This window comes from Rhincodon typus, chromosome 21 (genome assembly GCF_021869965.1).
Source record: "Rhincodon typus isolate 14 chromosome 21, sRhiTyp1.1, whole genome shotgun sequence".
In the NCBI taxonomy this organism is placed as follows: Eukaryota; Metazoa; Chordata; class Chondrichthyes; order Orectolobiformes; family Rhincodontidae; genus Rhincodon; species Rhincodon typus.
The window spans coordinates 32,703,404-32,730,664 of NC_063352.1; the positions used below are offsets into that span (position 1 = coordinate 32,703,404).

At 39.6% G+C, this 27,261-nt stretch overlaps 1 protein-coding gene across 1 annotated transcript in view; it reads left to right on the forward strand.

Moving 5' to 3' along the window:
- The window catches only part of abat (4-aminobutyrate aminotransferase), a 166,107-nt gene extending 139,881 nt beyond the window's left edge, over positions 1-26,226 (forward strand). Inside the window, exons 8-16 of the mRNA XM_048609726.1 lie at positions 1,175-1,267; positions 4,322-4,384; positions 6,074-6,137; positions 15,813-15,961; positions 17,859-17,996; positions 19,882-20,049; positions 22,409-22,555; positions 24,564-24,675; positions 25,390-26,226. Of these exons, the coding sequence (XP_048465683.1) occupies positions 1,175-1,267; positions 4,322-4,384; positions 6,074-6,137; positions 15,813-15,961; positions 17,859-17,996; positions 19,882-20,049; positions 22,409-22,555; positions 24,564-24,675; positions 25,390-25,511 (1,056 nt within the window). The 3' untranslated portion in view covers positions 25,512-26,226. The remainder of the gene's footprint in view (positions 1-1,174; positions 1,268-4,321; positions 4,385-6,073; positions 6,138-15,812; positions 15,962-17,858; positions 17,997-19,881; positions 20,050-22,408; positions 22,556-24,563; positions 24,676-25,389) is intronic.
- Positions 26,227-27,261: the final 1,035 nt, after the last annotated feature.

The window sequence follows — 27,261 nt, forward strand, 5'->3', positions numbered from 1 at the left end:
GTTGTCTCGGATTCTCCAGCATCTGCAGTTCCTACTATCTCTGATTCAATTTTAACCCCACTGCGAAGCCTCTTCTAAGGATGCCTAACCTGAAGAAGTTACCCTTCTCCCTCCGGACAAACCTCAAGGGATCTCTCTCCCACTGATCCGCCTCCCACTCTCTCCCTATTTATTTCAAAACCCCCTTCCCCTCCCCCTTTTCTGATGAAGGCTCTAGGCCCGAAACGTCAGCCTCTCTGCTCCTATGATGCTGCTTGGCCTGCTGTGTTCATCCAGCCCTGCACCTTGTTGTCTCGATTCTGATCAAGAATGCTTTTATTATTTAACCACATACCTGTAACCAAATTGAAATGATATTTGAATAGTTAAAGGCAGCACTCCTGTGCTCCAAATCACCCAGCCATGGGCTGTTCTGACTGGCCCCGAAGAGACTAAGAAACCGGTGAGAGGGGGTGGTGGGACTGAAGGTAGCACAAGCTTGGGTTTTCTGCTCATGTTCTAATTATTTTGGTGCCTATTTTTTCGCTATTGGCAGCAGCCAAAATTACAACTAAAAAACGTTCCAACATTGCTCAATGCCCCTGTCATTTGTAAAGCCACTTGTCTCTTAACTATGGAGGGAAAACATTCGAGATTTGAGACTGCAATGTCTACAGACATTCTTTTTCCTACAGGACCTATTTAAATATGCTCTCCTCAATATGAAATCCCTTCAACCAGTATTTTGGTCAGCCAGTAATACTAGTTCCAAGACTGTGCTGGATAATGGAAGTTTTAAAATATTACCATAATCCCGAAATGTGATTCAGTCTTTGTAACCTATTACCATACTACAATAGACTCTATACACCAAGGATTCACTTGCTGCATCTATAATTTCAGTTGGAAAATTTCATTGCTAATGTAGAGTAACACAGTCATTAGGATCATGGATTTCATTGCAATTTTTTTCAAAAAAACATAAACCTCCACCAGAGCCAACACCAGCACTAGTCAAAAACAAAGTGTGATATGAGGCAAAGCAAAAGGTTTTGTAACTACATGGAATGCTATGCCCAAGATAACTGTCTCTAAATTGTTTTGGACCCAAGGACCATTAGGATTACCTGTTTTTGTTGATGCATAATCATGATGAATGTATTATTGCTGAGGCCCTAATTTTGTTCCTAAACAGATCGCTCCAAAAGGTTTGAAGCAAGTACAAACTATGTCATGTGGCTCCTGTTCCAATGAGAATGCCTTCAAAGCAGCTTGTATCTGGTATCGAGTAAGTGAAGAAATTGCCACTTTACTTTGAAATCTGTCCATGCAAAGGCAGTATGAAAATACACTTACATCTTCATAATACAGAAGTACTAATAGGGCCTAAATAAAAACCAAACAAACTGCAGATGCTGTAAATCAGAAACAAAAACAGAAATTGCTGGAAAAGCTCAGCATCTATGGAGAGAAATCAGAGTTAACGTTTCAGGTCGAGTGACCCTTCCTCAGAATTCCAGTTCTGAGGAAGTGTCACTCGACTTGAAACATTAATTCTGATTTCTGTCCATAGATGCTGCCAGACCTGCTGAGCTTCTCCAGCAATTTCTGTTTTTGTTACTAAAAGGGCCTTTTTGACAACCTCTGTTTGTCAGTTTGTCAATGTTTTGAAAATTATGCAGCAAGCCATCATTAAGAATCAAGATCCTGCATCTCACGTTCTGGATCTTGCAAGATCTTGGATGGGCTGATGGATGACTTCAAGTTGAAAATGGAGTCTCATTTATGGAAGATAGCTGATTACAGAGGAGCAACTCCTAGAACCACAGGGACAGGAGAGAGGGGTTCTGTTTCAAAAACTAACTGCGTGTTTTGTTAGAAGATTTCAATAGTAAGCAGCTTAGTTCTGTTAATTAAATTAGTTCTGGTTTTGAAGGTTGGTAAATTGTGTTTGGATACAGCACTGACTGAGATGAAAGCTTCCACTCTGTTGGTTTTAATGGTCCTAAATAAAATGAGATTGAGCAGTTATCAACCAACACAAAGTGAGTGACATCATCATTTGAGCAAAAGACTTTAAGCATCATCAGTGAGAGGAATATAAAATTACATCTTCATTGTCCCCACGTCTTTGAGCAATGGTTTTAAATGATTATTCTTCTGTTGCTATTTGTACTGCCTTTAGATTCATGTTCAGTTTCATCACTTGACCAATTACCATCATCTTTTGTTTTCCATCATTATCCCTTTAGTCGTTTGATCTTGCCTAGCACAGAACTTTCATTTGACACTCTCATCAACCCATCTACACCCGCTCCCACCACTCTTTCCCCAACTCTGAATTTGCTTAGAACCTGTTACACCTCTGTTTCCTGTTGTGAAGAAAGGCCATTAACCTGAAACATTAACACTGTTTCTCTCTTTAAAGATGCTGCCTGATCTGCTGATTACTTCCAGCACTTTTTGGTTTAAACTTCAAATTTCTCAACAGAAATGAAAACACTATTAAAAATATAGGGTTCTTTTGTTGGGACTGAAATTGAAAGAGCTTTATTCTTGACCTGGTCATGTATTAACTGCGCTAAGTATACTTGATGCTGAATCTATGTCAAAAGCAATAAAGTATGTCATTCCCCAGCATCTCAAGAACATAATTATTCACCAGAAAATCCAGTTCAGGTTCCAAAATACATTCTAATAAAGTTGTGAAATCCTGATCATTACAGACAATGATTGATCATGTCATCAATTGAATTCATGATTTACAGAATAGCGGGGAGAGAAGAAAACATTACACTTATTGATCATCAAATGATAAAAAGGACACTAATACTTTGTAATAAATTCTCTGTCGCTTTGCTTTAGAAATGTAAGAATCAATAGAAATATAGACACATTTCCTACCTTCTGATACATTCCTGGAGTCATTTGAAAATCGTAATCTAGAATTTACTTAGAAAATAGGGACAGGACTAAGCTATTTGGCCCATTGAGCCTGCTCTGCCATTCAGTGTGATCAATGCTAGTCATCCCATACCTTTTAATCCCTTTTAATCGTAAAACCAGTATCTATTTCCTTCTTGAAACAATTTTAAGTTTTTGCTTCAACCACTTTCTGGCAGAAAATGCCACAGCATTACCACTCTCTGGGTGAAGAAATTTCTCGATTCTGAGTCCTAAATGGCTTACCAGATTGTGACTTCTGGTTCTGAAATCCCCAGTCAGCGGGAACATCCTTTCTGCATCTATCCTCTCGGGTCATGTTAGAATTTCATAGGTGTCTATGAGATTCTCCCATTATTCTTCTCAAGTCCAGTGAATATGGTCCTAACTGATCCAGTCTCTCTTCATACGTCAGCCCTGCTATCCCAGGAATCGGTCTGGTAAACCTTCATTGCATTTTGTCCATAGCCATTTCATCCTTCCTCATATAAGGAGACCAAAACTGCACACAATACTCCAGGTGAAGTCTCACCAACACTCTGTACAATTGCAACAAGAGATCCCTGCTCTTGGACTCAAATTTTCTCACTAATAAGGCCAACATACCACTTGCTTTTTTCATCGCCTGCTGATTTGCGTATTTATTTTCGGTGACTGGTGTTCAAGCACACCCAGGTTTCGTTGTACCTCCATTCAGATAATAATCTGCCTTAATGTTTATCGCTCCCAAAATGAATAGTCCCACATTTATCCGCATTAAACTACATCTGCCATGCATCTACCCACTCACTCAACTTGTCCAAATCACATTAAAGCACTTCTGCATCCTCCTCACAGCCAACCCTTCCACCCATCTGCAATATGTTGTAGGTACAGCATTTAGTTCCCTCATCTAAATCATTGATGTATGTTGTGAACAGCTGGGGTCCAAGCACTATGGTACCCACGAGTCACTGGCTGCCACTCAAGAGTTTATTCCAACTCTTTGTTTCCTGTATGCAAACCAGTTCTCTATCCATATCGATACACTACCCCATGTGCTTTAATTTTACATGCTGATTCCCTACCTACAAGTTACAATCTTGAAAAAATTTATTCTGTGGTTGGTGAAGCTTTCTAAATCAATGAAAAAGGTTTATGGCGGTAGCATTTAAGAACTTGCATTATTGGCTTTTACTGACTTTTCAACCGATTTAAAATCAAAAGTGGCAGTTGACACAGTAAAAGACAAAGCTTTTGTACAGCAGCTCCATCACTGCTGCCTGAGGAAAGCTACTTCTTCCAGTTGTTCTCAGCAAACACAACATTCTGGAATCTGCTGTTACTAGTCTGCTCTGACAGACCCTCCAATGCAGAAAATAAATGAGTCATTAGGTGTCACTGTGCTTTTTCTCTGTAGAACAAGGAAAGAGGCAATGCTATACATACAAAGGAGGAGCTGGAATCTTGTATGATCAACCAGGTAAATGCTTAAGTTCTGAAAAAATTCAACTTTGATGTTCCTGTCATACCAGCTCCTTAAAGCTGGTAGCTGTTTCTTTTATTCATTTTATTTTGTTACATTCTCCACTTGAAAAGTTGTGAATAGGTATTTCATTCCAGTTGTATGACGGTCTTATTAAACCATCATTGTTGTTTTCCCTGATCTGTATTCTCCTGTGTTGTTGTTCTGTTTTCTTGTACATCTGAACAGTCATGAGAAATGGCACATATTCAAGACACTTCATTGATTGTATGTGTTTTCAAATGTAGGCATATAAATGTTTCCTTCTTTAATGTAAATTTATACTGTGATGTTTCTGCTGCATATTTTGTGTGTTGACTATTCCTTTGCACTCCCAGTGTCCTCCCATTGTCAGCACTGTTATCAATATTGTATCCCACAACAAGTCCCTCAAAATCGCCATCCCTTGTGATTGCTGACCTAAGATAGCTCCTAACATTCCAAGACTTCAAAACTAAAATTTTGCACAACCTGAACCCTTCCAAAGCTCAGAATCTTCTGCAGTCCTAAAATACACCATCCTACCCCCAATGGTCTGTGCCTGTAACTCTAGTGTTCTAGCAGTGTCCATTAATTCACTGTACCTTTGTTAAAAATAAATTGATGGAGGACCAGAGATAATGACCCACTGTAGAGTTATGCTAATTGCAATTTTGCCATCACATTTTGGAAGATAGAAACAAATGGGCTAGTTGTGCTATTCTACAATATGAGACAATGGGCAAAATTTAGAGCGCACAGTTGCCCCACCAACCCTGGAAGCTGAGTTTCAAGGTGGGGTTTGCAGTTTCATGTTTGGTGGGGTTGCGTGGGTGGGTGTGGTGGGCAGCAAAGTGTGGAATAAAGAAACTGCCACCCTCCCAAATGCCCCCACTCAAGATTCAGGCAGGAAGGATGGGGGTCAGTTAAGGCCCTGAAACCATTGAGGACACTAACAGGCCTTTTCCCACTACCAGTGGTATTCGACAGGCAGGACACTCTCCCTCCAGCAAGATTGAGCAGTAAAACCTGTTGGGCTTGCCTGCAGCCTAGAAAGGGGAGCAGATGATTTATCCTCCTTGGGCACCCTGTGCCAGATCAAAGGATTGGCATTTTCCTTAAGCAAGAGTGATCAACGTGTTCACAACCTCTGGAGAGGGGATATTACTGACAATTCAGAAACTATAATCAGAGGGTTACCACCATTCTGATGCACTCAGTGAACTGGTTACATTGTAAACAGAGTTCTGTAACGAATTGTGGGATGTGTAGAACCAAAAGAAAGTTCAGGAGGAGAAATAATTCACAAACTTTGACCCTAGTTGCATGGTGCTTCCAAATAATCTGTTAGATTGACAACTGAAAATATAGAATATCACTGGGCCGCATGGGGGAGGGAACGGCATAGGGGTTCTGATTGACACTTTCTCTTTTTTCTGGCATCCATTGAAATCCCCTTTTCCTCAATCCCGCAAATTGGAAATATCCCCCAATTTCTATATGTAATTCTCAAAGTAGATAAATCGATAAACTCAGATGTTATAGGATTTACAATGAATACAGAAAAAGATGTAAAGAAAGGAGCCAAAAACCAGACCATTTAGGTTTCATGTGAAACAGCGTCACCTAGTGGTAATATGGATCTAATCTTTCTGCTTCTTCCTTCAGGCACCTGGTAGCCCTGATATAACTATTCTATCTTTCATGGGTGGCTTTCATGGAAGAACATTTGGTAAGGAAAATGCTGTTAATTTTAAAACTACAAAGAAACTTGTAACTAGGGTCAGGAGTGGGTCATTTGTTCTTTCAAACCTGCCTTGCCATACAGCATGACCGTGACTGACCCTCTAACTCAACACCATATTCCCACTTTCTGTCCATACCAATTGATGCCTTTCATATATAAAAATGTATCAAACTCTTTCTTGAATGTACTCAGTCACCCAGTCTCCACAGCCTTCTGTGGTAGCAAATTCCACAGGTTGATCACCCTTTCAGTGAAGAAATGTTGCATCATCTCAGTCCTAAAAGGCATACTTTGTATCTTGAGACTGTGACTCCTGGTTCTAGATTACCCAAACAGAGGAAACATCCCTCCTGTAACTAGTCTGTCTAACCCAGTTAGAATTTACATGTTTCAAACTAATCCTCTCTCATTCTTCTAAACTCTAAATACAAGCCCATACGAACCAATCCCTCTTCATAGGACAGTCCTGCCATCCTCAGTATCAACTGAGTGAACCTCCCCTGCACTCTCTCTATGGCAGGTATATCCTCTCTTAGGTAATGAGACCAAAACTGTTCACAGTACTCCCAGTGTTGTCTCACCAAGGCCCTGTATAACTGCAGTAAGATATCCTTACTTCTGAACTCAAATCCTCTTACAATGAAGGCTAACAAAAAATTTGTTTTCCTATTTGCTTGCTATACCCGCCTGTTTACTTTCATTGACTGACCATAAGACCATAAGACATAGGAGCAGAAGTTAGGCCATTCAGCCCATCGAATCTGTTCCGCCATTCAATCATATCTGATAAGTTCCTCAACCCCATTCTCCTGCTTTCTCCCCGTAATCCTTGATCCCATTGATAATCAAGAACCTATCTATCTTAGTCTTAAATGTACTCAAGACCTGGCCTCCACAGCCTTCTGTGGCAGTGAATTCCATAGATTCACCATTCTCTGGCTGAAGAAGTTTCCCCTCATCTCCATTCTAAAAGGTGTTCCCTTTACTCTAAGGCTGTGCCCTCGGGTCCTAGTCTCTCCTACCAATGGAAGCATCTTCCCAACATCCACTCTGTCCGGGCCATTCTGTATTCTGTAAGTTTCAATTAGATCCCCCCTCATCTGTCTAACCTCCAATGAGTATAGTCCCACAGTCCTCAAACATTCCTCATATGTTAAGCTTCTCATTCCTGGGACCATTCTCATGAACCTCCTCTGTACCTGCTCCAGGGCCAGTACATCCTTCCTGAGATATGGGGCCCAAAACTGCACACAATACTCCAAATGTGGCCTGACCAGGGCGTTATAAAGCCTCAGTATTACATCCCTGCTTTTATATTCAAGTCCTCTCAAAATAAATGCCAACATTGCATTTGCCTTCCTGACTACTGACTCAACCTGCAAGTTTACCTTGAGAGAATCCTGGACTAGAACCCCCAAGTCTCTTTGCACTTCAGACTTCTGAATTTTCTCCCCATTTAGAAAATAGTCCATGCTTTTATTCTTCTTACCAAAGTGCATGACCTCACACTCTCCCACATTGTACTCAATCTGCCACTTCTTTGCCCACTCTCCTAACCTGTCCAAATCCTTCTGCAGCCTCCCCACCTCCTCAATACTACCTGTCCCTCCACCTATCTTTGTATAGTCTGCAAACTTAGCCAGAATGCCCACAGTTCCGTCATCTAGATCATTAATGTATAAAGTGAAAAGTTGTGGTCCCAACACTAGCCCTTGCGGAACACCACTTGTCACCGGCTGCCATCCTGAGAAAGACCTTTTTATCCCCACTCTCTGCTTTCTGAGCCAATCTTCTATCCATACTAGCACCTTGCCTCTAACACCCTGGGCCCTTATCTTACTCAGCAGCCTCCTGTGTGGCACCTTATCAAAGACCTTCTTGAAGTCCAGGTAGATAACATCCATTGGCTCTCCTTGGTCTACCCTGCTCATTACTTCCTCAAAGAATTCTAGCAGATTTGTCAGGCATGACCTCCCCTTGATGACTGGTACACAAGGACACCCAGATCTCTTTGTAAATCCAGACTTCCTAATGTATCACCATCTAAATAATACTTGTCCATTCTGTTTTTCATGCCAAAGTATACAACTTCACATTTAGCTACATTGTACTGCATCTGCCTTGTGTGCTCATTCACTCAACTTATCTAAATCACCTTGAAGCCTCCTTGATTATTCCCCACGACACTCAATCCTGCCCAGTCTTCTGGGTTATAAACTTGGAAATGTTGCAAAATTTGGTTAAATATATACAGAGGCTGATCACATCATCATGACAGAATTTAAAGTAATGTATAATAACTGCAGGGAGATTGTGGCATAGTGGTATTGTCACTGAGTTAGTAATCCAGAGGCCTAAGCTAATGCTTTGGGGACATGAGTTAAGTTTGAGTAATTAATCTCGAATTAGACTCACTTCTGGTTATTGTGAAATAATTGTCATGAAAACCCATGCCCTTCAATAACATCCTTTGGGGAAGGAAATCCCTCACATTATGTGTGACTCCAGTCCTTAGCAATGCAGATAATTCTGAACTGCCTCAGCACTGGAGGAACAAGCAACTCAGTTCAAGGGCAATTAGGGATGGGCATCAAATACTGGCCTTGGCAGCAACATCCACATCCCTTGAAAGAATATTAAATATCTGTTTCCATCTCCGAAAAATAAAAATCATCATGGTCTAAAGTAGGTTTCGATTGTATGTATGTAGATACATAAAGCATGGTAAGTAAGATTGGTGAAGTGCAGGCTCAGAAAGCCGGGTGGGAATAGGATATCATGGTGATATCAGAGATCTCACTCAAAAAAAGGACAGGGCTGGTTAGGTTGCTAAATACTGCTGGATACAAGACTGGATTTTTCCCACCAAGTAGCTCAAGTCAGGAAGTTGCCAAACATGACAGACCCCCCCTCAGTAAAAAATAATGTGCAATTTTGACTCAGGGTAGGGGAGAAAGGGCAAATGTGGGATGGAGTCGGGCCGGAACCTGGAAATGAAGCATAGATGTCCACAGGGACGAGCACGTGCCAAGATAGTTCTCTAGGAATTAATTCAATTGTTTTAGAAGTTGTTAGATCCTCCATTTACTCATCACACTCCCTCCATCCCAAACAACACCCAGCCTAACGGCACTTCATACCCTCAATTCAGATATAATGCCAATGCATACCCACTACCACACATGAACCCTCATGCTTACCAATGCCATTTCCATTGCTACTTGCCCAATATTCAGCATGGGCAGATCTCAGAAGTTATGTGAAAATGGAAAATGAACTTCTGCCAATCTAACATAGCTGTCATTCCTAAATGCTGATATTGAAAAAGAAAATATCCTTTTATAAAATACATTCAAAATTTTCAAGTCTCCTCAAGTGTCTATTCTCATCTAGACCAAATATCTATTTCAGTAACTACATCAAAGACAGTCAGTCCTTTAGTGGCCTCTTTAAGCTATCAGCAAACTATAAACTTGTTGCTGAGACAATTGAATTTTTTTTTGAAAAGCTCATCCAAGCATCACAATGACATAGTGATTGCCTTTGTGGAATATCAGCAAAGAATTCGATTGAAACTGCACAAACAGAGGCTAATGTCTTTGTCTAACTTAAGCCTGTCAACCAGGGCAGATGGTTTGGCATTAATTTGCTGACACATGGAGCTGTTTAAAGACTGGGACACTTAAAATGCTTCTTCCATTTTGATTTAGTTCCCTCTTCCGACCACTCCCTCACCTTTGATGGTTTGCATTGCCCTTAATAGGCTTTGCACATAAATTATTCAGTTGGAGACACAGGCTATTTAGTGATGGTGGTTAATAGATGAAAGAAAATACCATGGGTGATTTGGTAATGAGAACAAAAACCCGTTCAGTTGTGTGTAAGAGCACTTTTGGATATGAAAAAGAAAATAAAAATGCTTCCAGGACACTGATGGTACAGTGGTTATGTGTACCAGAAGTACACTCCAGAAGTGTGTTATAACATCTCTGAGCAAGTTGATTTGAAAATATCTTAAGCAGACATAAAGAGACAAGCACTGAAACTTGAAAGTTGGGTTTGGAAGTGCATGCTTGTAATGCTTCACACTGTAAATTAATATTGAACATATAAAGATTAGCTCCTGTACTACCTTTTACCAAATAAAACCTAAAAAAAACTGCCGATGCTGTAAATCAGAAACAAAAGCAGAAATTGCTGGAAAAGCTCAGCAGGTCTGGCAACATCTGTGGAAAGAAATCAGAGTTAATTTTTCGGGTTGAGGGACGATTGATTGGAGGCAGTGCTTCCACATCTGAGTCCTGACTACCATTTCTAAAGATTCGCATTGTGTGCCCAACTCCACAAAAATCCAGCACCAAATGTTCAGGAAAGACAGAGAACCCAAGAAACCAGGCAAGGTGAAAGTATTGATTGAGGAGAATATTAAAATGCTGGAGAGAGAGAGAATGTCCTAAAAAAGTAAATGACAGAATATGTTTGGTTAGAGTTAGGGAACAATTGAGATACCTTTACATTGGATGTATTCTATAACCACCAACTAGTGGGAAAAGATTACGACAAACATGCAGACATATTACAGAGAGCTGCAACAACTGCAGGATAATGATAATGAGTGAGCTTTCTTCCTAAAATGACACAAAACATGAAACTATTGTGAACTGTGAGGTGGATAATTGGATTGTACTGTGTTGCCATAGTCTTACCAGACCATTAGAGAGAGACAACTGGTGATGATTTTACCTGAGGGCCACAATGCCTCAGGCGAGGAGAGAGGTAGAGAAGGAGATTCCTTCATGGTAACCTCAACTGGTGATGGGAATTGAACACATGCTGTTGGCGTCACACTGCTTTGCAAACCAAGCATCCAGCCAACTGAGCTGAACTGACTCCCGTGAGGTGGATAATAATGAGCTTCAAGAGGAACCAGATATGCTGATAGAATGGATGGAATGTTACCAATGAAATTTAATACTATTAAGAGTGAGGTGATACATTCTGATGAGAAGGATGAAGAAAGATATCGTCAATTAAAGAGTACAATTCTAATGGGAGTGGAGGAAAAGATGCTCTCAAAGCGCACAAATGATTGAAGATGACACGGTTGATTGAGTAACTCCTGAAACAGACACATGGGTTCCTGGGAATTATAATCGGGACACAGATTCAAATGCAAGCAAGGTATGCTGAACTTTTACAAAGCAAACACTGGTTTTGTTTTGAGTGTCCAACACAGCAGTGAGTTCAACATGAGGACTTTATTGAAGTGAAGCTTAAGATGTCTACTTCCAGAGTGTGTGCCTTGTGGTGAGGTTACATGACTTCAGACTAGGATTGCATTTCAATCAAAACATTCCCATTTTGATGCAAATAAAGAAAAATGTTGACATGCATTATCATTTACATACTTAATTGCCCAAATGGTGAAGTTGCTTCTTCAACGAGTGTCACTTCCATATCATTTGTTGTTGCTGTGATAGCTGTTATTGTTCTATTTCTGTTGTTGAGCTGATGTAGACCTCTGCGTCTGATGGTCGATGTGGTATCTGCATTGGTGATGCATTCACCTTTTCCTGCTTAGTGCCTCCAGCTGAGGAACAGCTTCTGCATTTGGTTATATATGCACCTGCTATTGCAGTTGTTACAGTTTTTCTGGCCATTCACTTCCACAACATACAATTGAGGTAACAACTACCTCATGCAGGTCCTAAATTGCCATAAGAATTGGCTTTTGTTTAGATTGTTGAATGTTTGCACCCTGATTATTTCTCCAGTATCAACACTAGCAATGGTTTAACAATTTTGTCAAAATTAAATTTGCTGTGCTGCCATTGCACCCTTGAGTCTTTTACGCATACTTGTTACTATTTCTGGATTCAGTCGATATTTCTGCTATTGGAAGAGTAGTTTGCGTGCAGTGCAATGTTAGTGTTTGTACTAGATTACTTTCCAGGCCTTCAATATGTGTGTTTCTCCACTTGAGGATGCCTTGTATACATCTGCTCAATTTCTTGATGATTCCTTCAACAATTTTCGCTGCTGTTGCAGCCTTTCCATTTGAATGGGGATAGTGTGGAGATGATGTGTGGTGTTGAATTTCCCAATCTTTCAGGAAGTGACTGAGATCTTCACTCGTGAACTGAGAGTCATTGTTGATCCTGACAATGTCAGGAAGGCCATAATGTCTGATGTCTGCTTTTAGTTATTCAACAGTCTCAGTTGTCAGAATAGTTATCTACTGTGACAGGATGATCAGCTTCTGCGATTGTGAAGATAGCCCATCGCTAATTGCCATTGAAAAGGTGGTGGTGAGCTGACTTCTTGAACTACTGCCATCCATGAGCTGTAGGTAGGCCCACAATGTCTTTATGGAGGGAATTCCAGGATTTCAACCCAGCGACAATGAAGGAACGGTAACATATTTCCAAGTCAGGACAGTGAGTGGCTTAGAGGGAAATCTGCAGGTGGTGTTTTCATGTATTTGTTATCCCTTGTCCTTTTAGATGGAAGTAGTCGTGGGTTGGGAAGCTGCTGTCTAAGAAGTTTTGGAGAATTTCTGCAGTGCATCTTGTAGTTGGTATATACTTCTGAGTGGTGGAGGAATTGAGTGTTCGTTGATGTAGTGCCAATCAAGCGGGCTGTTTACAGCTGGATGATGTCAAGCTTCTTGACTGTTATTGGATTGGCATGGATCCAAGAGTGTGGGGAGTATTCCATCACACTTCATCAGACTTGGGCCTTGGAGATGGTGGACACGCTTTGGGGGTGACTGGAGGTGAGTTACTCACTGGAGGACTCCTAGCCTCTTAGCTGCTTTTATAGCTGTAGTACTTGTATAGAATGCCTACAGTGTGGAAACAGGCCCTTCGGCCGAACAAGTCCACACCGACCCTCCATAGACCCATCCCCGTACCCTTGCCCTGTTACCCTGCATTTCCCATGGCTAACACACCTAGTCTACACATCCCTGAACACTATGAGCAATTTAGCATAGCCAATCCACCTTGTCTTTGGATAATGGGAGGAAACTGGAGCATCTGGCGGAAACCCACGCAGACACGGGGAGAATGTACAAACTCCACACAGACAGTCGCCCAAGGCTGGAATTGAACCCAGGTCCATGGCGCCATGAGGTAGCAGTACTAACCACTGAGCCACCGTGCCGCTCCAATTAACTGGCTAGTCCAGTTCAGTTTCTGGTTAGTAGTAATCCCAGAAATTCAGCAATGGCAATACCATTGAATTCAAGGGGATTTGGTTAAATTCTCTCTTGGAGATGATCATTGTCTGGCACATGTACGCCTCAAATGTTACTTGCCACCTGTCAACCCAAAACTAGATATTGTCCGGGTCTTGCTACATATGGGCACAGACTGATGAGAAACAAATGGTGCTCACCTTTGTGATCAGCAAACGTCCCCACTTCTGACTTTAAGACAGAGGGTAGGTCATTGATGAAGCAGCTGAAAGTGGTTGACCCAAGAACAGTTGAGGAAATTCAGCAGTGATGTCCTGGGACTGAAATAATTGATCTCCAGTAACCACTACCGTCTTTGTGCTCAGTATAACTCCAACCACTGGAGAGCTTACCCCCGACTCCAATTTTGCTCAGGCTCCTCAATGCGACACTTGGTTTAATGTGTCCTTGACATCAAGGGCAGTCACCCTCACCTCATTAACCTCCCTACTTTTGGATTCAATTCCTCTCCCAATAACAAGAACATTCTGTTCACTTTCCTAATTATTCGCTGTACCCTCATACTAGTCTTTTATAATTCATGTACGAGGGCAGTCCAATTCCTCTGGATCTCAGAGCTCTGCGGTTTCTCATCATTTACTGATGTGTCTTGGTTTCTTCTTTCTACCAAAATTAACAGTTTTGCATTTTCCAACATTATACTACATTTGCCAGATCTTTGCCCACTCACTCAAACTATTATATCCTCTAGTAGCCTCCCTATGTTCTCTTCAGGCTACAGTTTACAGCTTAGCCTCCTGTTTGTAGACTCTGAGCTGAATCCCAGCTAGCCACAAACACTTACCCACAGACATGGTTGTCCTCCAGGAATTCCCATATGCTGCAGTCATGATGCCTCACCTGCCCTTCTATCCTTAATGTGTTTTAGCCAGCTACTTAATTGTTTAACTAATTATTTATTTCCCTTTTTTATATTCTTTATTAACCTTACCACTGGTATCTACACCATCTTAAACCTTACAAATAGAATAGACCTGAACCACTTACCAAATATTCACCAAACAGTGAGCTTCTTCCCCATAGTGGAGTAAGAGCTAATTTCAAGAGGGTGAAAAAGTTAGAAAAAGTACAGGAAGAGGAGAATTTCCTTCTCTCCTTCCATAATCACTGAGCTCCTAACAAAAGCTGCAGAATGTGCTAAGTGCACTAAGATGCATGGCCTCGTGCTTCGTAAATTCAATCATGTTAGCATCATTGAATACCCCATTATTAACATCATTGGCCAGAAACTCAACTGAACTCACCAAATAAACTCAGTGGCTACAAGAGCAGGTCAGAGGCTAGGAATACTGTAGTGAGTAACTAACCTTCTGACTCCCCAAAGCCTGTCCACCATTTACCAAGGTACAAGTCAGGAATGTGATGGAATACACCCCATCTACCTGGATGGATGCAGCTCCAAGAACTCAAGAAACTTGACACCATCCAGGACAAAGGAGCTTGATGATTGGCACCACACAAACAAATGCACTGCAGAAATACACCAAAGATTCTTAGACAGCTCCTTCTAAACCCACAACTGCTTCCATCTAGAAGGACAAGGCTAGCAGAAACATGGGAACACCACCACCCACAAGTTACCCTCCAAGCCACTCACCATCCTGACTTGGAAATATATCACCATTCCTTCACTGTCACTGGGTTTTCCTCCCTAAGGGCATTGTGAGTCAACCTGCAACCTGTGAATTTAAAAAAGGTGAAGGAACTAACTGACTAAAGTTACAGAAAGAAACAGTTACTCAGTCGCTCTTCCAGTGGAGACCCTGTAAACACCACTTAAGAATGGGAAATTTTGAATAGAAACAGTAAATTTCAGTTCATTGTTAAATACAAAGATAAATTAGCTTTTACAGAATTTAACTACTTACTCACCAATGACCAGAACCAATACCTTATATAACACTACAGACCTCAACTAGCTAAAGAATAGCGTATTTAAAATTTGGTTTGAATAGTAATTACTTCGTGCTAACATAACATAAAAAGGTAAAGTTAAAATGCTAAGAATTCTATAACATTATCATTACTCTGCTTTAAGATATTTTCTTAGAAAATATACTCATAGGAAGAATTTGAGTTAAGTGAATAATCCTGATAAACATCAAAGTAAGTGTAGCAAACTGGATTTGAAAATGTTTAAAAGTTTGTGTATGTTCTTCCCCCAATTAAACGATGGGACAATCTAAGCACTGTAATGATCTTAAGGATTGCCAGATTTTCAAAATCTGAATCTTCTTTTAGGTTGAACACAAGTGTACAAATTATATTTTGACATTAGGCATTTCTTCTGACTTGCAATATTTTTGCAATCGTGTAACTGGGTTTAAATTAATTTACTTGACTACTGAAGTAAAATGTTGGTGTGCTCTATCTTAGACCTGTTTTCTTTCATGTGTCTGCAGGTTGCTTGACAGCAACCCATTCTAAGGCTGTCCATAAATTGGACATTCCAGCATTTGATTGGCCCACAGCACCATTTCCAACACTGAAATATCCTCTGGAAGAGTTTGTGAGCGAGAACGCACAAGAGGAAGCTAGGTGCTTGGAGGAGGTGGGTCACAGTCCTCAATCTATTTGATATTTGTCAGAAATCTGCAATGTGAGGTAACTTTTTGGCTACTTTTCATCTCACAGAATTTAGCTTCTATACATTGTGGGATCATGTTCAATAACGACCGAGATCGGTGAGTGGCAAAAATAGCCTCTTTATTGAGCATCCGCAGTAGCACAGTTTGAGGCAGCGATGGAATCCAAACCACAGTAGCCTCTTTTGTGCACAGTTTTTGCATACATTAAAATTTTTGTACTATCGTGTCACAAAATTGTATCTATTGCACACGCGTTTGCATGACATCAGTCCTGGGGAAGCAGGAGATGGTTTAAGCACTTGCTAAATGCTGGCTGTTACTTCTGATGGGATTAGAATGTCTGTCCGCTCTGGGTTTGCATAATTAAGAGGTGTTAGTCCTTTTGTCTTTAAAGTTAGTAATGCTATTAAAAATACTATACCTATGTGATCTAAATAAAAAATTATACATGTACTAAACAAAAACGTGGAGAATGATAAACTGATCTCCCATAACTGGATCATGAGATATCATTTACTATTGCTGATTTTGACAGTTCTCACACATTCATTCATGCAGTTTCATCGAAGCGCCGTTTTGATAGTAAGTGTCTCCCTGCTGGGTTTCTCCAGCTATTTGTGTTTTTGTTTGTTCTGTGACCATCATTGGGTTAATACCATCAGTTGTGGGATAATACCCTTAAATGGGAAGTAGTTGCCTCATGTCCTTAAGAGGCAGGAAGCTCACCCTGGGTCCTGCCCCAGTGGACTTAATCTGTGAAGGTAGGAAAATGATGGGGCGCCCCCAACACCAAACTGACTTGGGGAGGGCACAAGATTGCATCCTTATTTTCACAGGATACTACAAAATTACCCTGAACGATCATGATTAATGTGAATGTTTATTCAAATGTTCAGCCAGTTTTTAATTACATTTTTTCACTTTCAACCCACTACTCGTGTTTTGCTAAACTATATGTTCTTGTATAAACATTTGATTTTTCGCAACCTGATTGTGGATGCATTTGGGTACTTGTTTCCTCATTCACTAAATATCAATCTGCTTCTCACAGATTTTCACAAATTTACAAATAACATGAGGCACCAGTAGTAAATCTTGATAAATGTTACTCTGTCCTGACCAGTAGGTGGAGAAATTCAGCAGAGCTGGTTTAGAATGTGAGCCTGGAAGATATTCGTAGTATTAAATAAGTTGATGACAAAATGAACAAAAGCAGACAGTACCAGAATGGAGACCTGCTTTGGGCAGGACTGCAAAATGGTTAGCTTTAGGGACAGTGCTTTATCCTGGCAAACTAAGCATGTAGTAGCTTAAGAAATAAGTAGAATAGCCCACTTATGTTTCTAAAAAAAACCCCGAACGTTTGGGCTGACATACCAATTCTGCCTAGTATGGACTGATATTACGAAGGTAAGTACATATGAATGAGCTGCCATCTGTAAGAATGGATTCCACTTGTACTGAATCATGCTAGATACATCACAGCTTTGTAAAACAGATTGAACTGTTTGCTGACAGATTTATTGGCAAGGTCAATATGGATTGAAGCTTCAGTTATAATTAGTCAATTGTTATATTTTAAATTATTAGAAGTACTCTTGAAAATGAAAATATATCATCAACCCTGAACAATGGAATGCCCAGTAACTACTGTAACTTGGGCAAGTACTGGAGATGATAGCATACATCTGAAGTATTTGTTTCTGCAATACTGGTACAGTATATAGGATATCTATGGAGTGTAATGAAGATAATTTCATCAGTTGAGTTACAAAATTTGTGGTTTGTCAGTAAATCAAGAATGTAAAGATTCTCCAAAGTTTTTTGTTTCAAGAAATGCATACTCTCACCTACACCTAGGTGGAAGACTTAATAGTAAAGTTCAGAAAGAAGGGTAGAAATGTGGCTGCAATAATTGTCGAGCCAATCCAGTCTGAGGGGGGAGACAACCACGCATCAGATGACTTTTTCCAGAAATTGCGTAACATTGCCAAAAAGGTAAGTACCACTTATTGAACTTTTTCCTGTAAAACAGAAATGGAGTCAATTGATGTGTTCTGGATGTTCATGTCTGAAACAAAATGGGCTTGAATTCCTTCAACCCACAGTCCAACTGAAAAGTAAGGCAATGCAATAGCATGACCTCTGTCTACCTGACGCATCATGCCCTGCCAAATTCCAAATTTTGAGGATAATGTGGTGTGGGCAAGCTACATGAGAGTACGTACTTACTGTGGTAGTGATGAGATAGACCAATCTGGTTAGAAAATTCAGTATATCTGAAAGTAAAATTCAGTTTTAAGAATCAAGCATTGATGACCACTCTACAGAGATAGCCAAACTAGCAAAAATTTGTGACAGGTGATATCATCCTGCCAGCTGTGCCTTCTTATGACGTTGCTATTAGATGGAAGGTTAGGAACACAAAGTGCCCACTCTCAATTCGATCAGAAATGTTCGTAAAGAGGTGGAGACCCTGTAGAACCAGCTTTGATGCCAAATTTCTGCTTCGCTTCCTGTGGATATAATCTAATATACCCCCAAGACAAGGAACCTCCAGAGCTGAAACTGCAGTTGGTGAAAATTATTCTGTAGATTTTTATCTATTGATCAAGGCTACAATCTTTTTATTATTTAATCTGGTAGTTTTCCACACACTTCACTGTTTTACTTTTGTGTGCTAATAGTTTTGATCATTTTTAGATTAATTTGGCATGATTTAGAATTATGTAAATTGTTAATTGAAAGTTTTTTTAAGGAAATCAGGTTGCTCTGATGACACCATGAGAAAGTTTAGTTATTAGCTGGCTGAGAAATGGTAATACAAGGGTTTTTGCTGCTTAATCATCTGCTGTATTGTGGAACTGTGAGCAAACAGAGTATTCATTGAAACAGATTTCACTCAATCAGACCTTTGACCGTAAAAATAATTGAAAACAGTAAATGACAACTTCATGAATTGACTCTCTTGTTTTGATTTTTTATTGCACAGCCTCTAACTGGAAAAAAAGTTATCTCCTGCATGTTAACTTTCAGTTCCAGGAGCCCGATATATAGATCAGTTCGCTCAGTTGGCCGGTTTGCGATGCCGACTGATGTGTGGGTTCATTTCCCACACCAGCTGAGTTTACCATAAAGGTCCCACCTTCTCAACCTCTCCCCTCCCTTGAGGTACAGAGACCCTCAGGTTAAACCACCACAAGCCAGCTGTCTCTTTAGGGCTGCTCGCTCATTAAGTCCAGTAGGACTATGGCGACTTTATACATCTGAGTTTCCTTTTATAAAACCTGATTTGTCTTGATTTTTACCCCACTTCAGGAGAAACTGACAACATTATAGCTTCAACTTTTTTTTCATTCTCTGGGAGAGAACTTTTATCAATCAGAACTACCCCCTATCTGATGTATTTACAGCAGACACCTTAAGCTACGCTCACACAAACAGATTTATCTCCTGTTCATTAGGCATTATAGTTTTATCAGGCCATCACAGCTGAAAGTTGTTTAATGATCTTGACACATTTCCTCATTAAAGGAGGTAAAATTTTAATACCAGTGATAGCTGCATATGGTCCATTTTTGATAAATGCTGTCCACTAGAAAATATTTTTCAGCATAATATACTTGGAAAATAATATTTACCAATTGCAAAACACAGGCTTCCATACCGCATTAATTATTATGGGTAGGTGATAGGAATTGGTAATTACACTGATGGTCTTTATTTCACTTCCTTGCATGCCATTTTGTTTTCCTGTTGCTTCATCCCTGCCACATGCAGATCACCCATTGTCACATTGTGTTTATCATTGCCACAAATGTATGAAATTCTGGCTTTCTGTCCTCACCTACCTTACCCTGTCTGCCTGAAATTGTTCAATCAGCATGGCTGTGCTTTCTTGTGTGACGAAGTACAGACGGGAGGCGGCAGCACTGGCAAGTTTTGGGCTCACGAGCACTGGGGCCTGGACGATCCAGCAGATATTGTCACCTTCAGTAAGAAGTTGCTGTCAGGAGGCTACTTCTACAAGGATGAGCTAAGGCCTGACATGGTGAGTGTATGTGGTAAGAAATTGGTGGAAATGGTTTGTACAGTGCCATCCAAACAATGGAAGGAGCTTTACCTGAAACATGTGCTCATGTTCAATCATTAGTTAGATTTGAAACAAGATGCGTTAAAATGTATTGTGGAGAGGGCTTTTAGCTCTTCATGAGACAAGCAGGGAGGTGGGCCTGAGAAATATCACATTGCCAGCACCATGCTGGCCCCAGGTCCTTTCCTCTCGGACATGGAGGGTAGTTGGTTTTGGGAATGGAGTCAGGAAGGGGTAACAGCAGGTCAGCTACCTGGCCAAATGTTTGTTAAAGTTTAATAAGGCCTATTGTCAGAGTCTTCCAGCAGCAGATCTGGGGGCTAATGCTCAGTCTTTCGGCCCTCCCCACCTGCCGGCTTTCAGCTGCAGCCACAGTGTTCTTTTTACATAGGTTCCCCGACAATAATGGTAGCTCGGTTCTCCAGGGCATTTTTGTACTTTAATTATTTTATTGTAAAGTTAAAGAAGTTGGAGAGAAGGCACCTCTATCTTGGATGCCCTACCTAAAAAGACAGTTTGCTGGAGAACATTCAATTAGTCCTCCAGCTTAAAGAGTCTGCCTGTCATTCCTAGTTTCACAGAAAGCCTGTCCTCTGGCATTAATTTTCGTGTCCAGGGAATCAGTTTACCAGGTGACTGCACCTTGCACATTGTAACTTCTTACACTTGACCCTTACATTGAAAATCCAGAAGTCCAAGGCAAAAATCCAATCCATAGCTTAATTAAATCCTATATCCATTAAAAGGATTTAAAGGTAGGGACAACACCTAAAGAGAGAACCATTAACAACATCAATCAAGAAATGGATAGTCAATAGCTTAGTGGGATGAGGGAGCATAACGTGGATGGATCTCCACCTAGAGAAAGCATGAGGGAAGAAAAAGAAACTGGAGAAAGATGAGAGTTCTGGGCTAAGGCAGTGAGGAACTTCAGAGGAAGTGTGGTTCTGGGGCCAGTGAAAGAAAGTGAAGGCTAGAAGCTGCTAATTGGATGATCTCAATCAAAGAAATTATTGAGCTCTTTGCACTTGCTATTGGAGGTATAGTAGACGAAACAAGAACAGAAAAGAAAAAAGAAACCCCTGGGATTAACTGTGCATTCCAGGATGACGCTAAAATAGTGAGTAGATTCAGCAGATGAAAGCAAGTCCTAATAGTGCTCTACATAGTCCAGCCAAATGTGGCAGTGGATGGCCAAACAGGTATCTGTCATATCCATTCAACTTTACTTCCCTTGCACTTATAGGAGCAGAGATGCAGACTGTACTGAGGAAAATCAGCCACTGAACATCAACTAGGAGAGGAAATTCTTATTGATTTAGTCTGCCTCAGAGTTGAGGTTAATTTCAGTGTCAGTTATTCATTGCAACTGAAATTAACTAACCCAACCTAGAGTGACATTCTAGCCCTGGGCTTGCCTTCAATCTGTTGTCTGTTACTCATGCTTCACTCAGCTGAAGCTCCCTTCTAAATGGGAATAGTTTACAATTTTTGGGTTAGAAAGGTTCTTTCCATTTTTTTGGAAGATAAAGCAATCCAAATCCTGTTTGTCAGGTGAATATCACAAAAGTTGTGATTACTTTGATTACATTGAGCACTGCACCCACACTAATATATGGTGTGATTAGCTCAAAGTATGTGCGTGCAACACGGGTGCAATTTGATCCCTGCACAGCACCCATGGTGCCCAAACAGCAGGAGCTGCTAATCAAATTTTCCATGAGCTTGTTAAACAAACCAATTATCAGTTCACTACTACAACTAAGCAATTTTAAGAATATCGTTTTTGCTTTAAAGAACTAGCAATTCGCTGCAGTATGTTTCTCGGTTTTATTGTCTTCTGCTATCCCTAGTACTGAAAGCATTGAAATTAGTTTAATTATTACAGGAAAAACTGTTTGCTGCATCACCTTAGATCTTGAAAGTCAGAATGTATGTTTGCATGACAGTGAAAGGTGACTTTCCTGCTTCTCCCCAATACAAAACACACTGCCAAGCACCACCTCATTAGGATGCTTAGGTGATTGAACCTCTTGAAAGCTGCTGTGATGTGTGGGATTGCACTCCTGCTTCTCGAAGAAAAAGAAAATGCCAAATAATATATTTAAAAAAAGCAATTTCACTGAACTTTATACTTTTTAAAAACGTTGTTGGAACCTTTTCTTGAAGATCTTTGATGTAGATGCTTTCTGATATAGAACTTAACATATTTGTAATTCAATGATAAACTATACTGTTTAGTCAAACAAAAAATCTTATCAAGTAATGTATCTTTTTCTATTACATGTTATAATCTGTAAATTGCATCTTGTTACAGCCCTACAGGATTTTCAATACATGGCTTGGAGACCCTTCAAAAAATCTCATGTTTTCTGAAGTACTTAATGTTATTAGGAGAGAAAAACTCTTGGACAATGTCAATGAAAGTGGCAAGGTCCTATTACAGGGTCTTAAGGATTTACAGGTAATAATTAATTGTGTACTTGAAAACCTACAAAAATAATTATCTTACTATACAATTGGATATCCTACCATGCTTTCTCTTTTGCATCCAGTGCTTATTGTATTGAGACATAATAGATATTATTTACCTGAAATATTTTGAAAATTGATTTAATGACTGGTGTTACAATTATTTAGTTAAAGGTGTAATTTCTACATTTGGAGTGGGGTTGGAGCAGTTGACAAGAACATCACACAAGTGTCACAGAGTTGTCTGAAATTATTAGGAACTCAGGGTTGGTATGAAATTTAGCCATCACATATTTTGCAAAACCATTGTTAATGTCATTGGGTTCCTGAAGTCAGCTGCAAGCGAAATATAAAAATCCTTCGATTCACTAAGACTAACAGGAAAACCCATTTTAGTATGGCAGTTCTGCAATTGACTTTGAACCAGCTGTTTGGAAGTCTTGCGTCTGCATTGTGGCAATATTACCATGTTATAAAAACACAGCAAGTCACAAAAACATTATTGCATTGAACAAAGGCCAGATTATTCCTGCAATTTCTCATATCTCATGGCAATTTGGAGTGGTATTGCGGAATTCTAAAATCATTTTACACAAATTGTTCTGTTGTGTTTTTTGTGTGCCATAGGACACCAGGTAACTGGAAGGATTTTGTTAATAGTTACCTATTATGTTAATAGTTGATTCTGAGATGAGGTTAGAGACGAGGGTCAGATCAAACATGGTCCTTTTTTTAAATAATATTTTCACCCTTTTCAGGCGACCAACTTTTTTCAGTTCTCTCTGAGCAACAGCACAGTGAGAAATGATCAGAATAGACCAAATGTAGGTTTTTGTAAAGTAGGCTGGAACTAGTCCTGAGAATTGTCATTATTGACCCCATTAAGTCAAGTAACTTTAAGTTCAACAGAGTAAACCAAATCTTCTGCTGGTAAGCAACCAAACCATTCCATCACCTCCACCACCTGGGCTGGCAAGTCATGTCAAATGTTATTTGGAGGAAGCTCTGTGGAAAGCATATATATTAACTGGTCTCTAATGGGGTGGCTTAATGTGTGCCAGGCCTGGCAGTGTCCAGGTGGATGTAAAATCCAATTAGGCCTCTGAGAGAGTGGTGCAAGAATTAATACAGGGAAGTACTTGAATAAAAGCAAGGTACTGTGATTGCTGGAGATATCAAATAAAAACAAGGTGCCAAAGAAACTCAGCAGATCTGACAGCATCTATGGAGAGAGAAACAGAGTTAATGCTTTGAGTCCCATGACACTTCTCCAGTATTCCAAAGAAAACCTATTTGACCTTACTGTTATGATAACATTGGTAGAAGTGGTCACCAATTACAATCCTTCTGAAGACTAAATCACATCTGCACTGTGAAGACATCTGTATCGTGTAGTCTAGCATTACAACCAATGTGGAACAGACTAAAGACAGATCTAAAGGCAGTTCAACAACCTAAAGCTGAGCCTAGCCATCCTTTAGCTTTTAATCACCAACAAAGAAAAGGGAGCAAACCTCATCAGCAATAGCGCTGTACATACTTTAGAATAAGGTATGAATATAGTACAGTTACAGCATGGAGCTATTCACTGCCATTGTCAGCAGGTGGTATGGACAAAATAAAATGGTCCCATACCAATGGTTACAAAACTTTACTCTAATTCGTGTCACATCCTCTTGGGAATGGCAGCAGACCACAAGGCAACAGAAAGAGATGCAGAAACTTCAAATCCAAAGTACATTTCTATGTAAATAAAATCATACTCAAATATGGCAGGTACATCAGATGAGAGGACTGGCCACTTTTGTTTATGAGCAAATAGTAACATTTAAAATGAAAAAGAATTAAAATTTCAACCATTTACAAAAGTGCACAGAAAATTTTCAGGATTCAATTTAGTAAAACATTTGTAAAATGTATTATTCTCATTATTTATTGCTATTGGTTATTGGCATCACATCAACATATTAATGGACTTTAATTACTATGCTCTTTTCCAGGTTCTCTATCCACACATTTTGAGTAAAGCCAGGGGGAAGGGGACATTCTGTTCTATAGATGCACCCAACGATGCAATAAGGAATACACTTGTTCTGAAAATGAGAAATAAAGGTGAGTTGGATCAGTGTCAAATGCAAGATGAACTTAATTTATTCAATTTAATGTTTCAAAATTATAGCAATTATTCTTACCTTGAGATTGAGATTCAAAAATGTAGTATAGTAATACTTAGTGCTACAAAAAGTGGAGGCAGCTATTTAATATGTCATTATAAATCAGTCTGTGTAGGAATAAAATTTCAACTGCCCTTGTTTGTACACGAAGTTGAATTTTCTTCCATCAAATTCCCTTCCCTTTCTCCATATATCAGTTGCCAGCTAACAGCAGAGGCATGAGCATGCTGCACCTGCCAAGAAATGGGTTAGATTATGACAGCATTTGCAGATGAGGGGACTACAACGCAAATTTACAGTATCAATCTTACATAGCTAAACGATAAAGGGATCGATGTTAAAATGTAAAAGGTAGGTTGCAATGCTTACAGTCTATTGAAAAATGGAGCCCTTCTTCACCTTAGAGCTGGGACATCTAACATGCAGCATGATGCCACCTAGGGTAGTGCTTTGAATGGTGTGGGTGCCTATCCAGTGCCTGACCCTGTAATGTGGAGCAAAATGGTATCTGTGAAGTGAAAGTTTCATCCCACGCCACACTTGTTTAACCCCCTGAAAGTCGTGCAAAATAGATGGACTAGGCTAGACCAAGTAAATAATTGATCTGGAATTGTTATTTGATGGGTTTGACCACTCACTTTTCTCTCATTAGGTATTGTACTTGGAGGCTGTGGAGAAAAGTCTATTCGGTTCCGTCCTGCTTTGATATTCAAGCCACACCATGCACACCTCTTCCTTAATGTTTTCAGTGATGTTCTGGCTGCCCACAAATGAATCCATGATGCAGCAGGCAGCACAAAAGGATCCACAATCCACAATTATACTATTCAATAGATTACATGCTAGTGATCTTACAAATTATCTGACCAGTTGTTCAACATTGACATCAACAGTTTATGCCTTTTTTTAATTTTTTTTAAAGCAATAAGGGCATATTTGATCTCTACAGCCCTTTCAAATGTGTAATTTGTGTATCATTTAACAATCTGTGAATATACAGCTAATAACATTACATATAGTGTTAATTTTCCATCATAAGATGCTTTGTGTATAATGGTGCAACTTGAAAACAATACTACATTAACTTCCATAATCAGGTCCATAATTAGTCACCATTTTTGAAATTTTTACTGATATTTTGTATCACGTGATGGATGTCAATTAATAGCATTTATGACCTATAGTAGGACATTTGCGATCTGTTCTAAAATGCTGCACACACTCCCTTGTGAATTAATGGTGGATTATATCAAAATAATTTCCATTCAGTTTGAAACATGTCATGCATTTACTGTCAAAATTACCAGAAAGCCTAGTTGCTTGAGTAAGATGTCTTAAGCTTGGTCAGTTCACCGTATATAGAAATTGATATAAATTTATTCACCATGGCCATCTGTATCTTCCAATAAAACCTAGTTTCTTGAAATGATATATATTGTTGAAAAAGATGATCTACAATTTTATCCTATCATTAAACTAATAGAATACATTTTTGTTAGTTTTTTTTTGTCTAAATGTGTGACATAAGTTAGGATTGGAAAAGGGAACATTTTTTACTTCAGCTATAATGTAAGTTATGTGCAGATTTTTAGAAATATCATTTACTCTTGTGGGATATGGTACATTAAGATTTACACTTCAAGGGTCTGACAGTGAAAGTAGTAATTTTTTTTTTTAAATTCTCTCCTGGGATGTGGGGATCACTGACTGGACTAGTATTTATTGCCCATTTCTAATTACCTTTGAGAAGGTGGTGGTGAACTGCCATCTTGAACCACTGCAGTCCATTTCCTGTAGGAATACCCACAGTGCCATTAGAGAGGGAGTTTCAGGACTTTTACCCAGCAACAATGAAGGAGCAATGATATATTTTGAGGTCAAGAAAGTGTATGATTTGGAGGGGAGCTCGCAGGTGGTGAGAATCTGACAGGTTGCTATAGTTTGAACAAGAATTGAGAAATAAGGAGACAACATTCAAAGCTCAAATGAACATTACTATCTTTACTAGATTCGTAGGAATATTAGTTAACAATATAATTCACCTGTTACAGTATATCTATTAGTAATACACACATTAGTCACAAGCTACAAGAAATTATGTATAAAATCAATAGTGAATGGTTAACCATCTGCCACGTATTCTAACAGGTAACCAACCTACTTTCGCTAAGCATCAAATCACCTTTGCAATGATCTTTCTAATTTGGGAACGATTCTTAACTGACAAGACCGTACTGTGCTACTAAAAATCAGACTTAAACTGCAGTTGATTAATGAGGCTCCAATACTTTGTTCAAACCACAATGAGACACTTTTTGACAATACCGAAAGAGGTGTTGACCATATATGTAATTTCCTGTACCTTGTAGCTGTTATAGAGTCATACAGCATGGAAACAAACCCTTTGGTTCAACCAGTCCATGCCAACCATAATACCAAACTAAACTAGTCCCACCTGCCTGCTCCTGCCTCCTATCCCTCCAAAACTTTCCTATTCATGAACTTATCCAAATGTCTTTTAAAT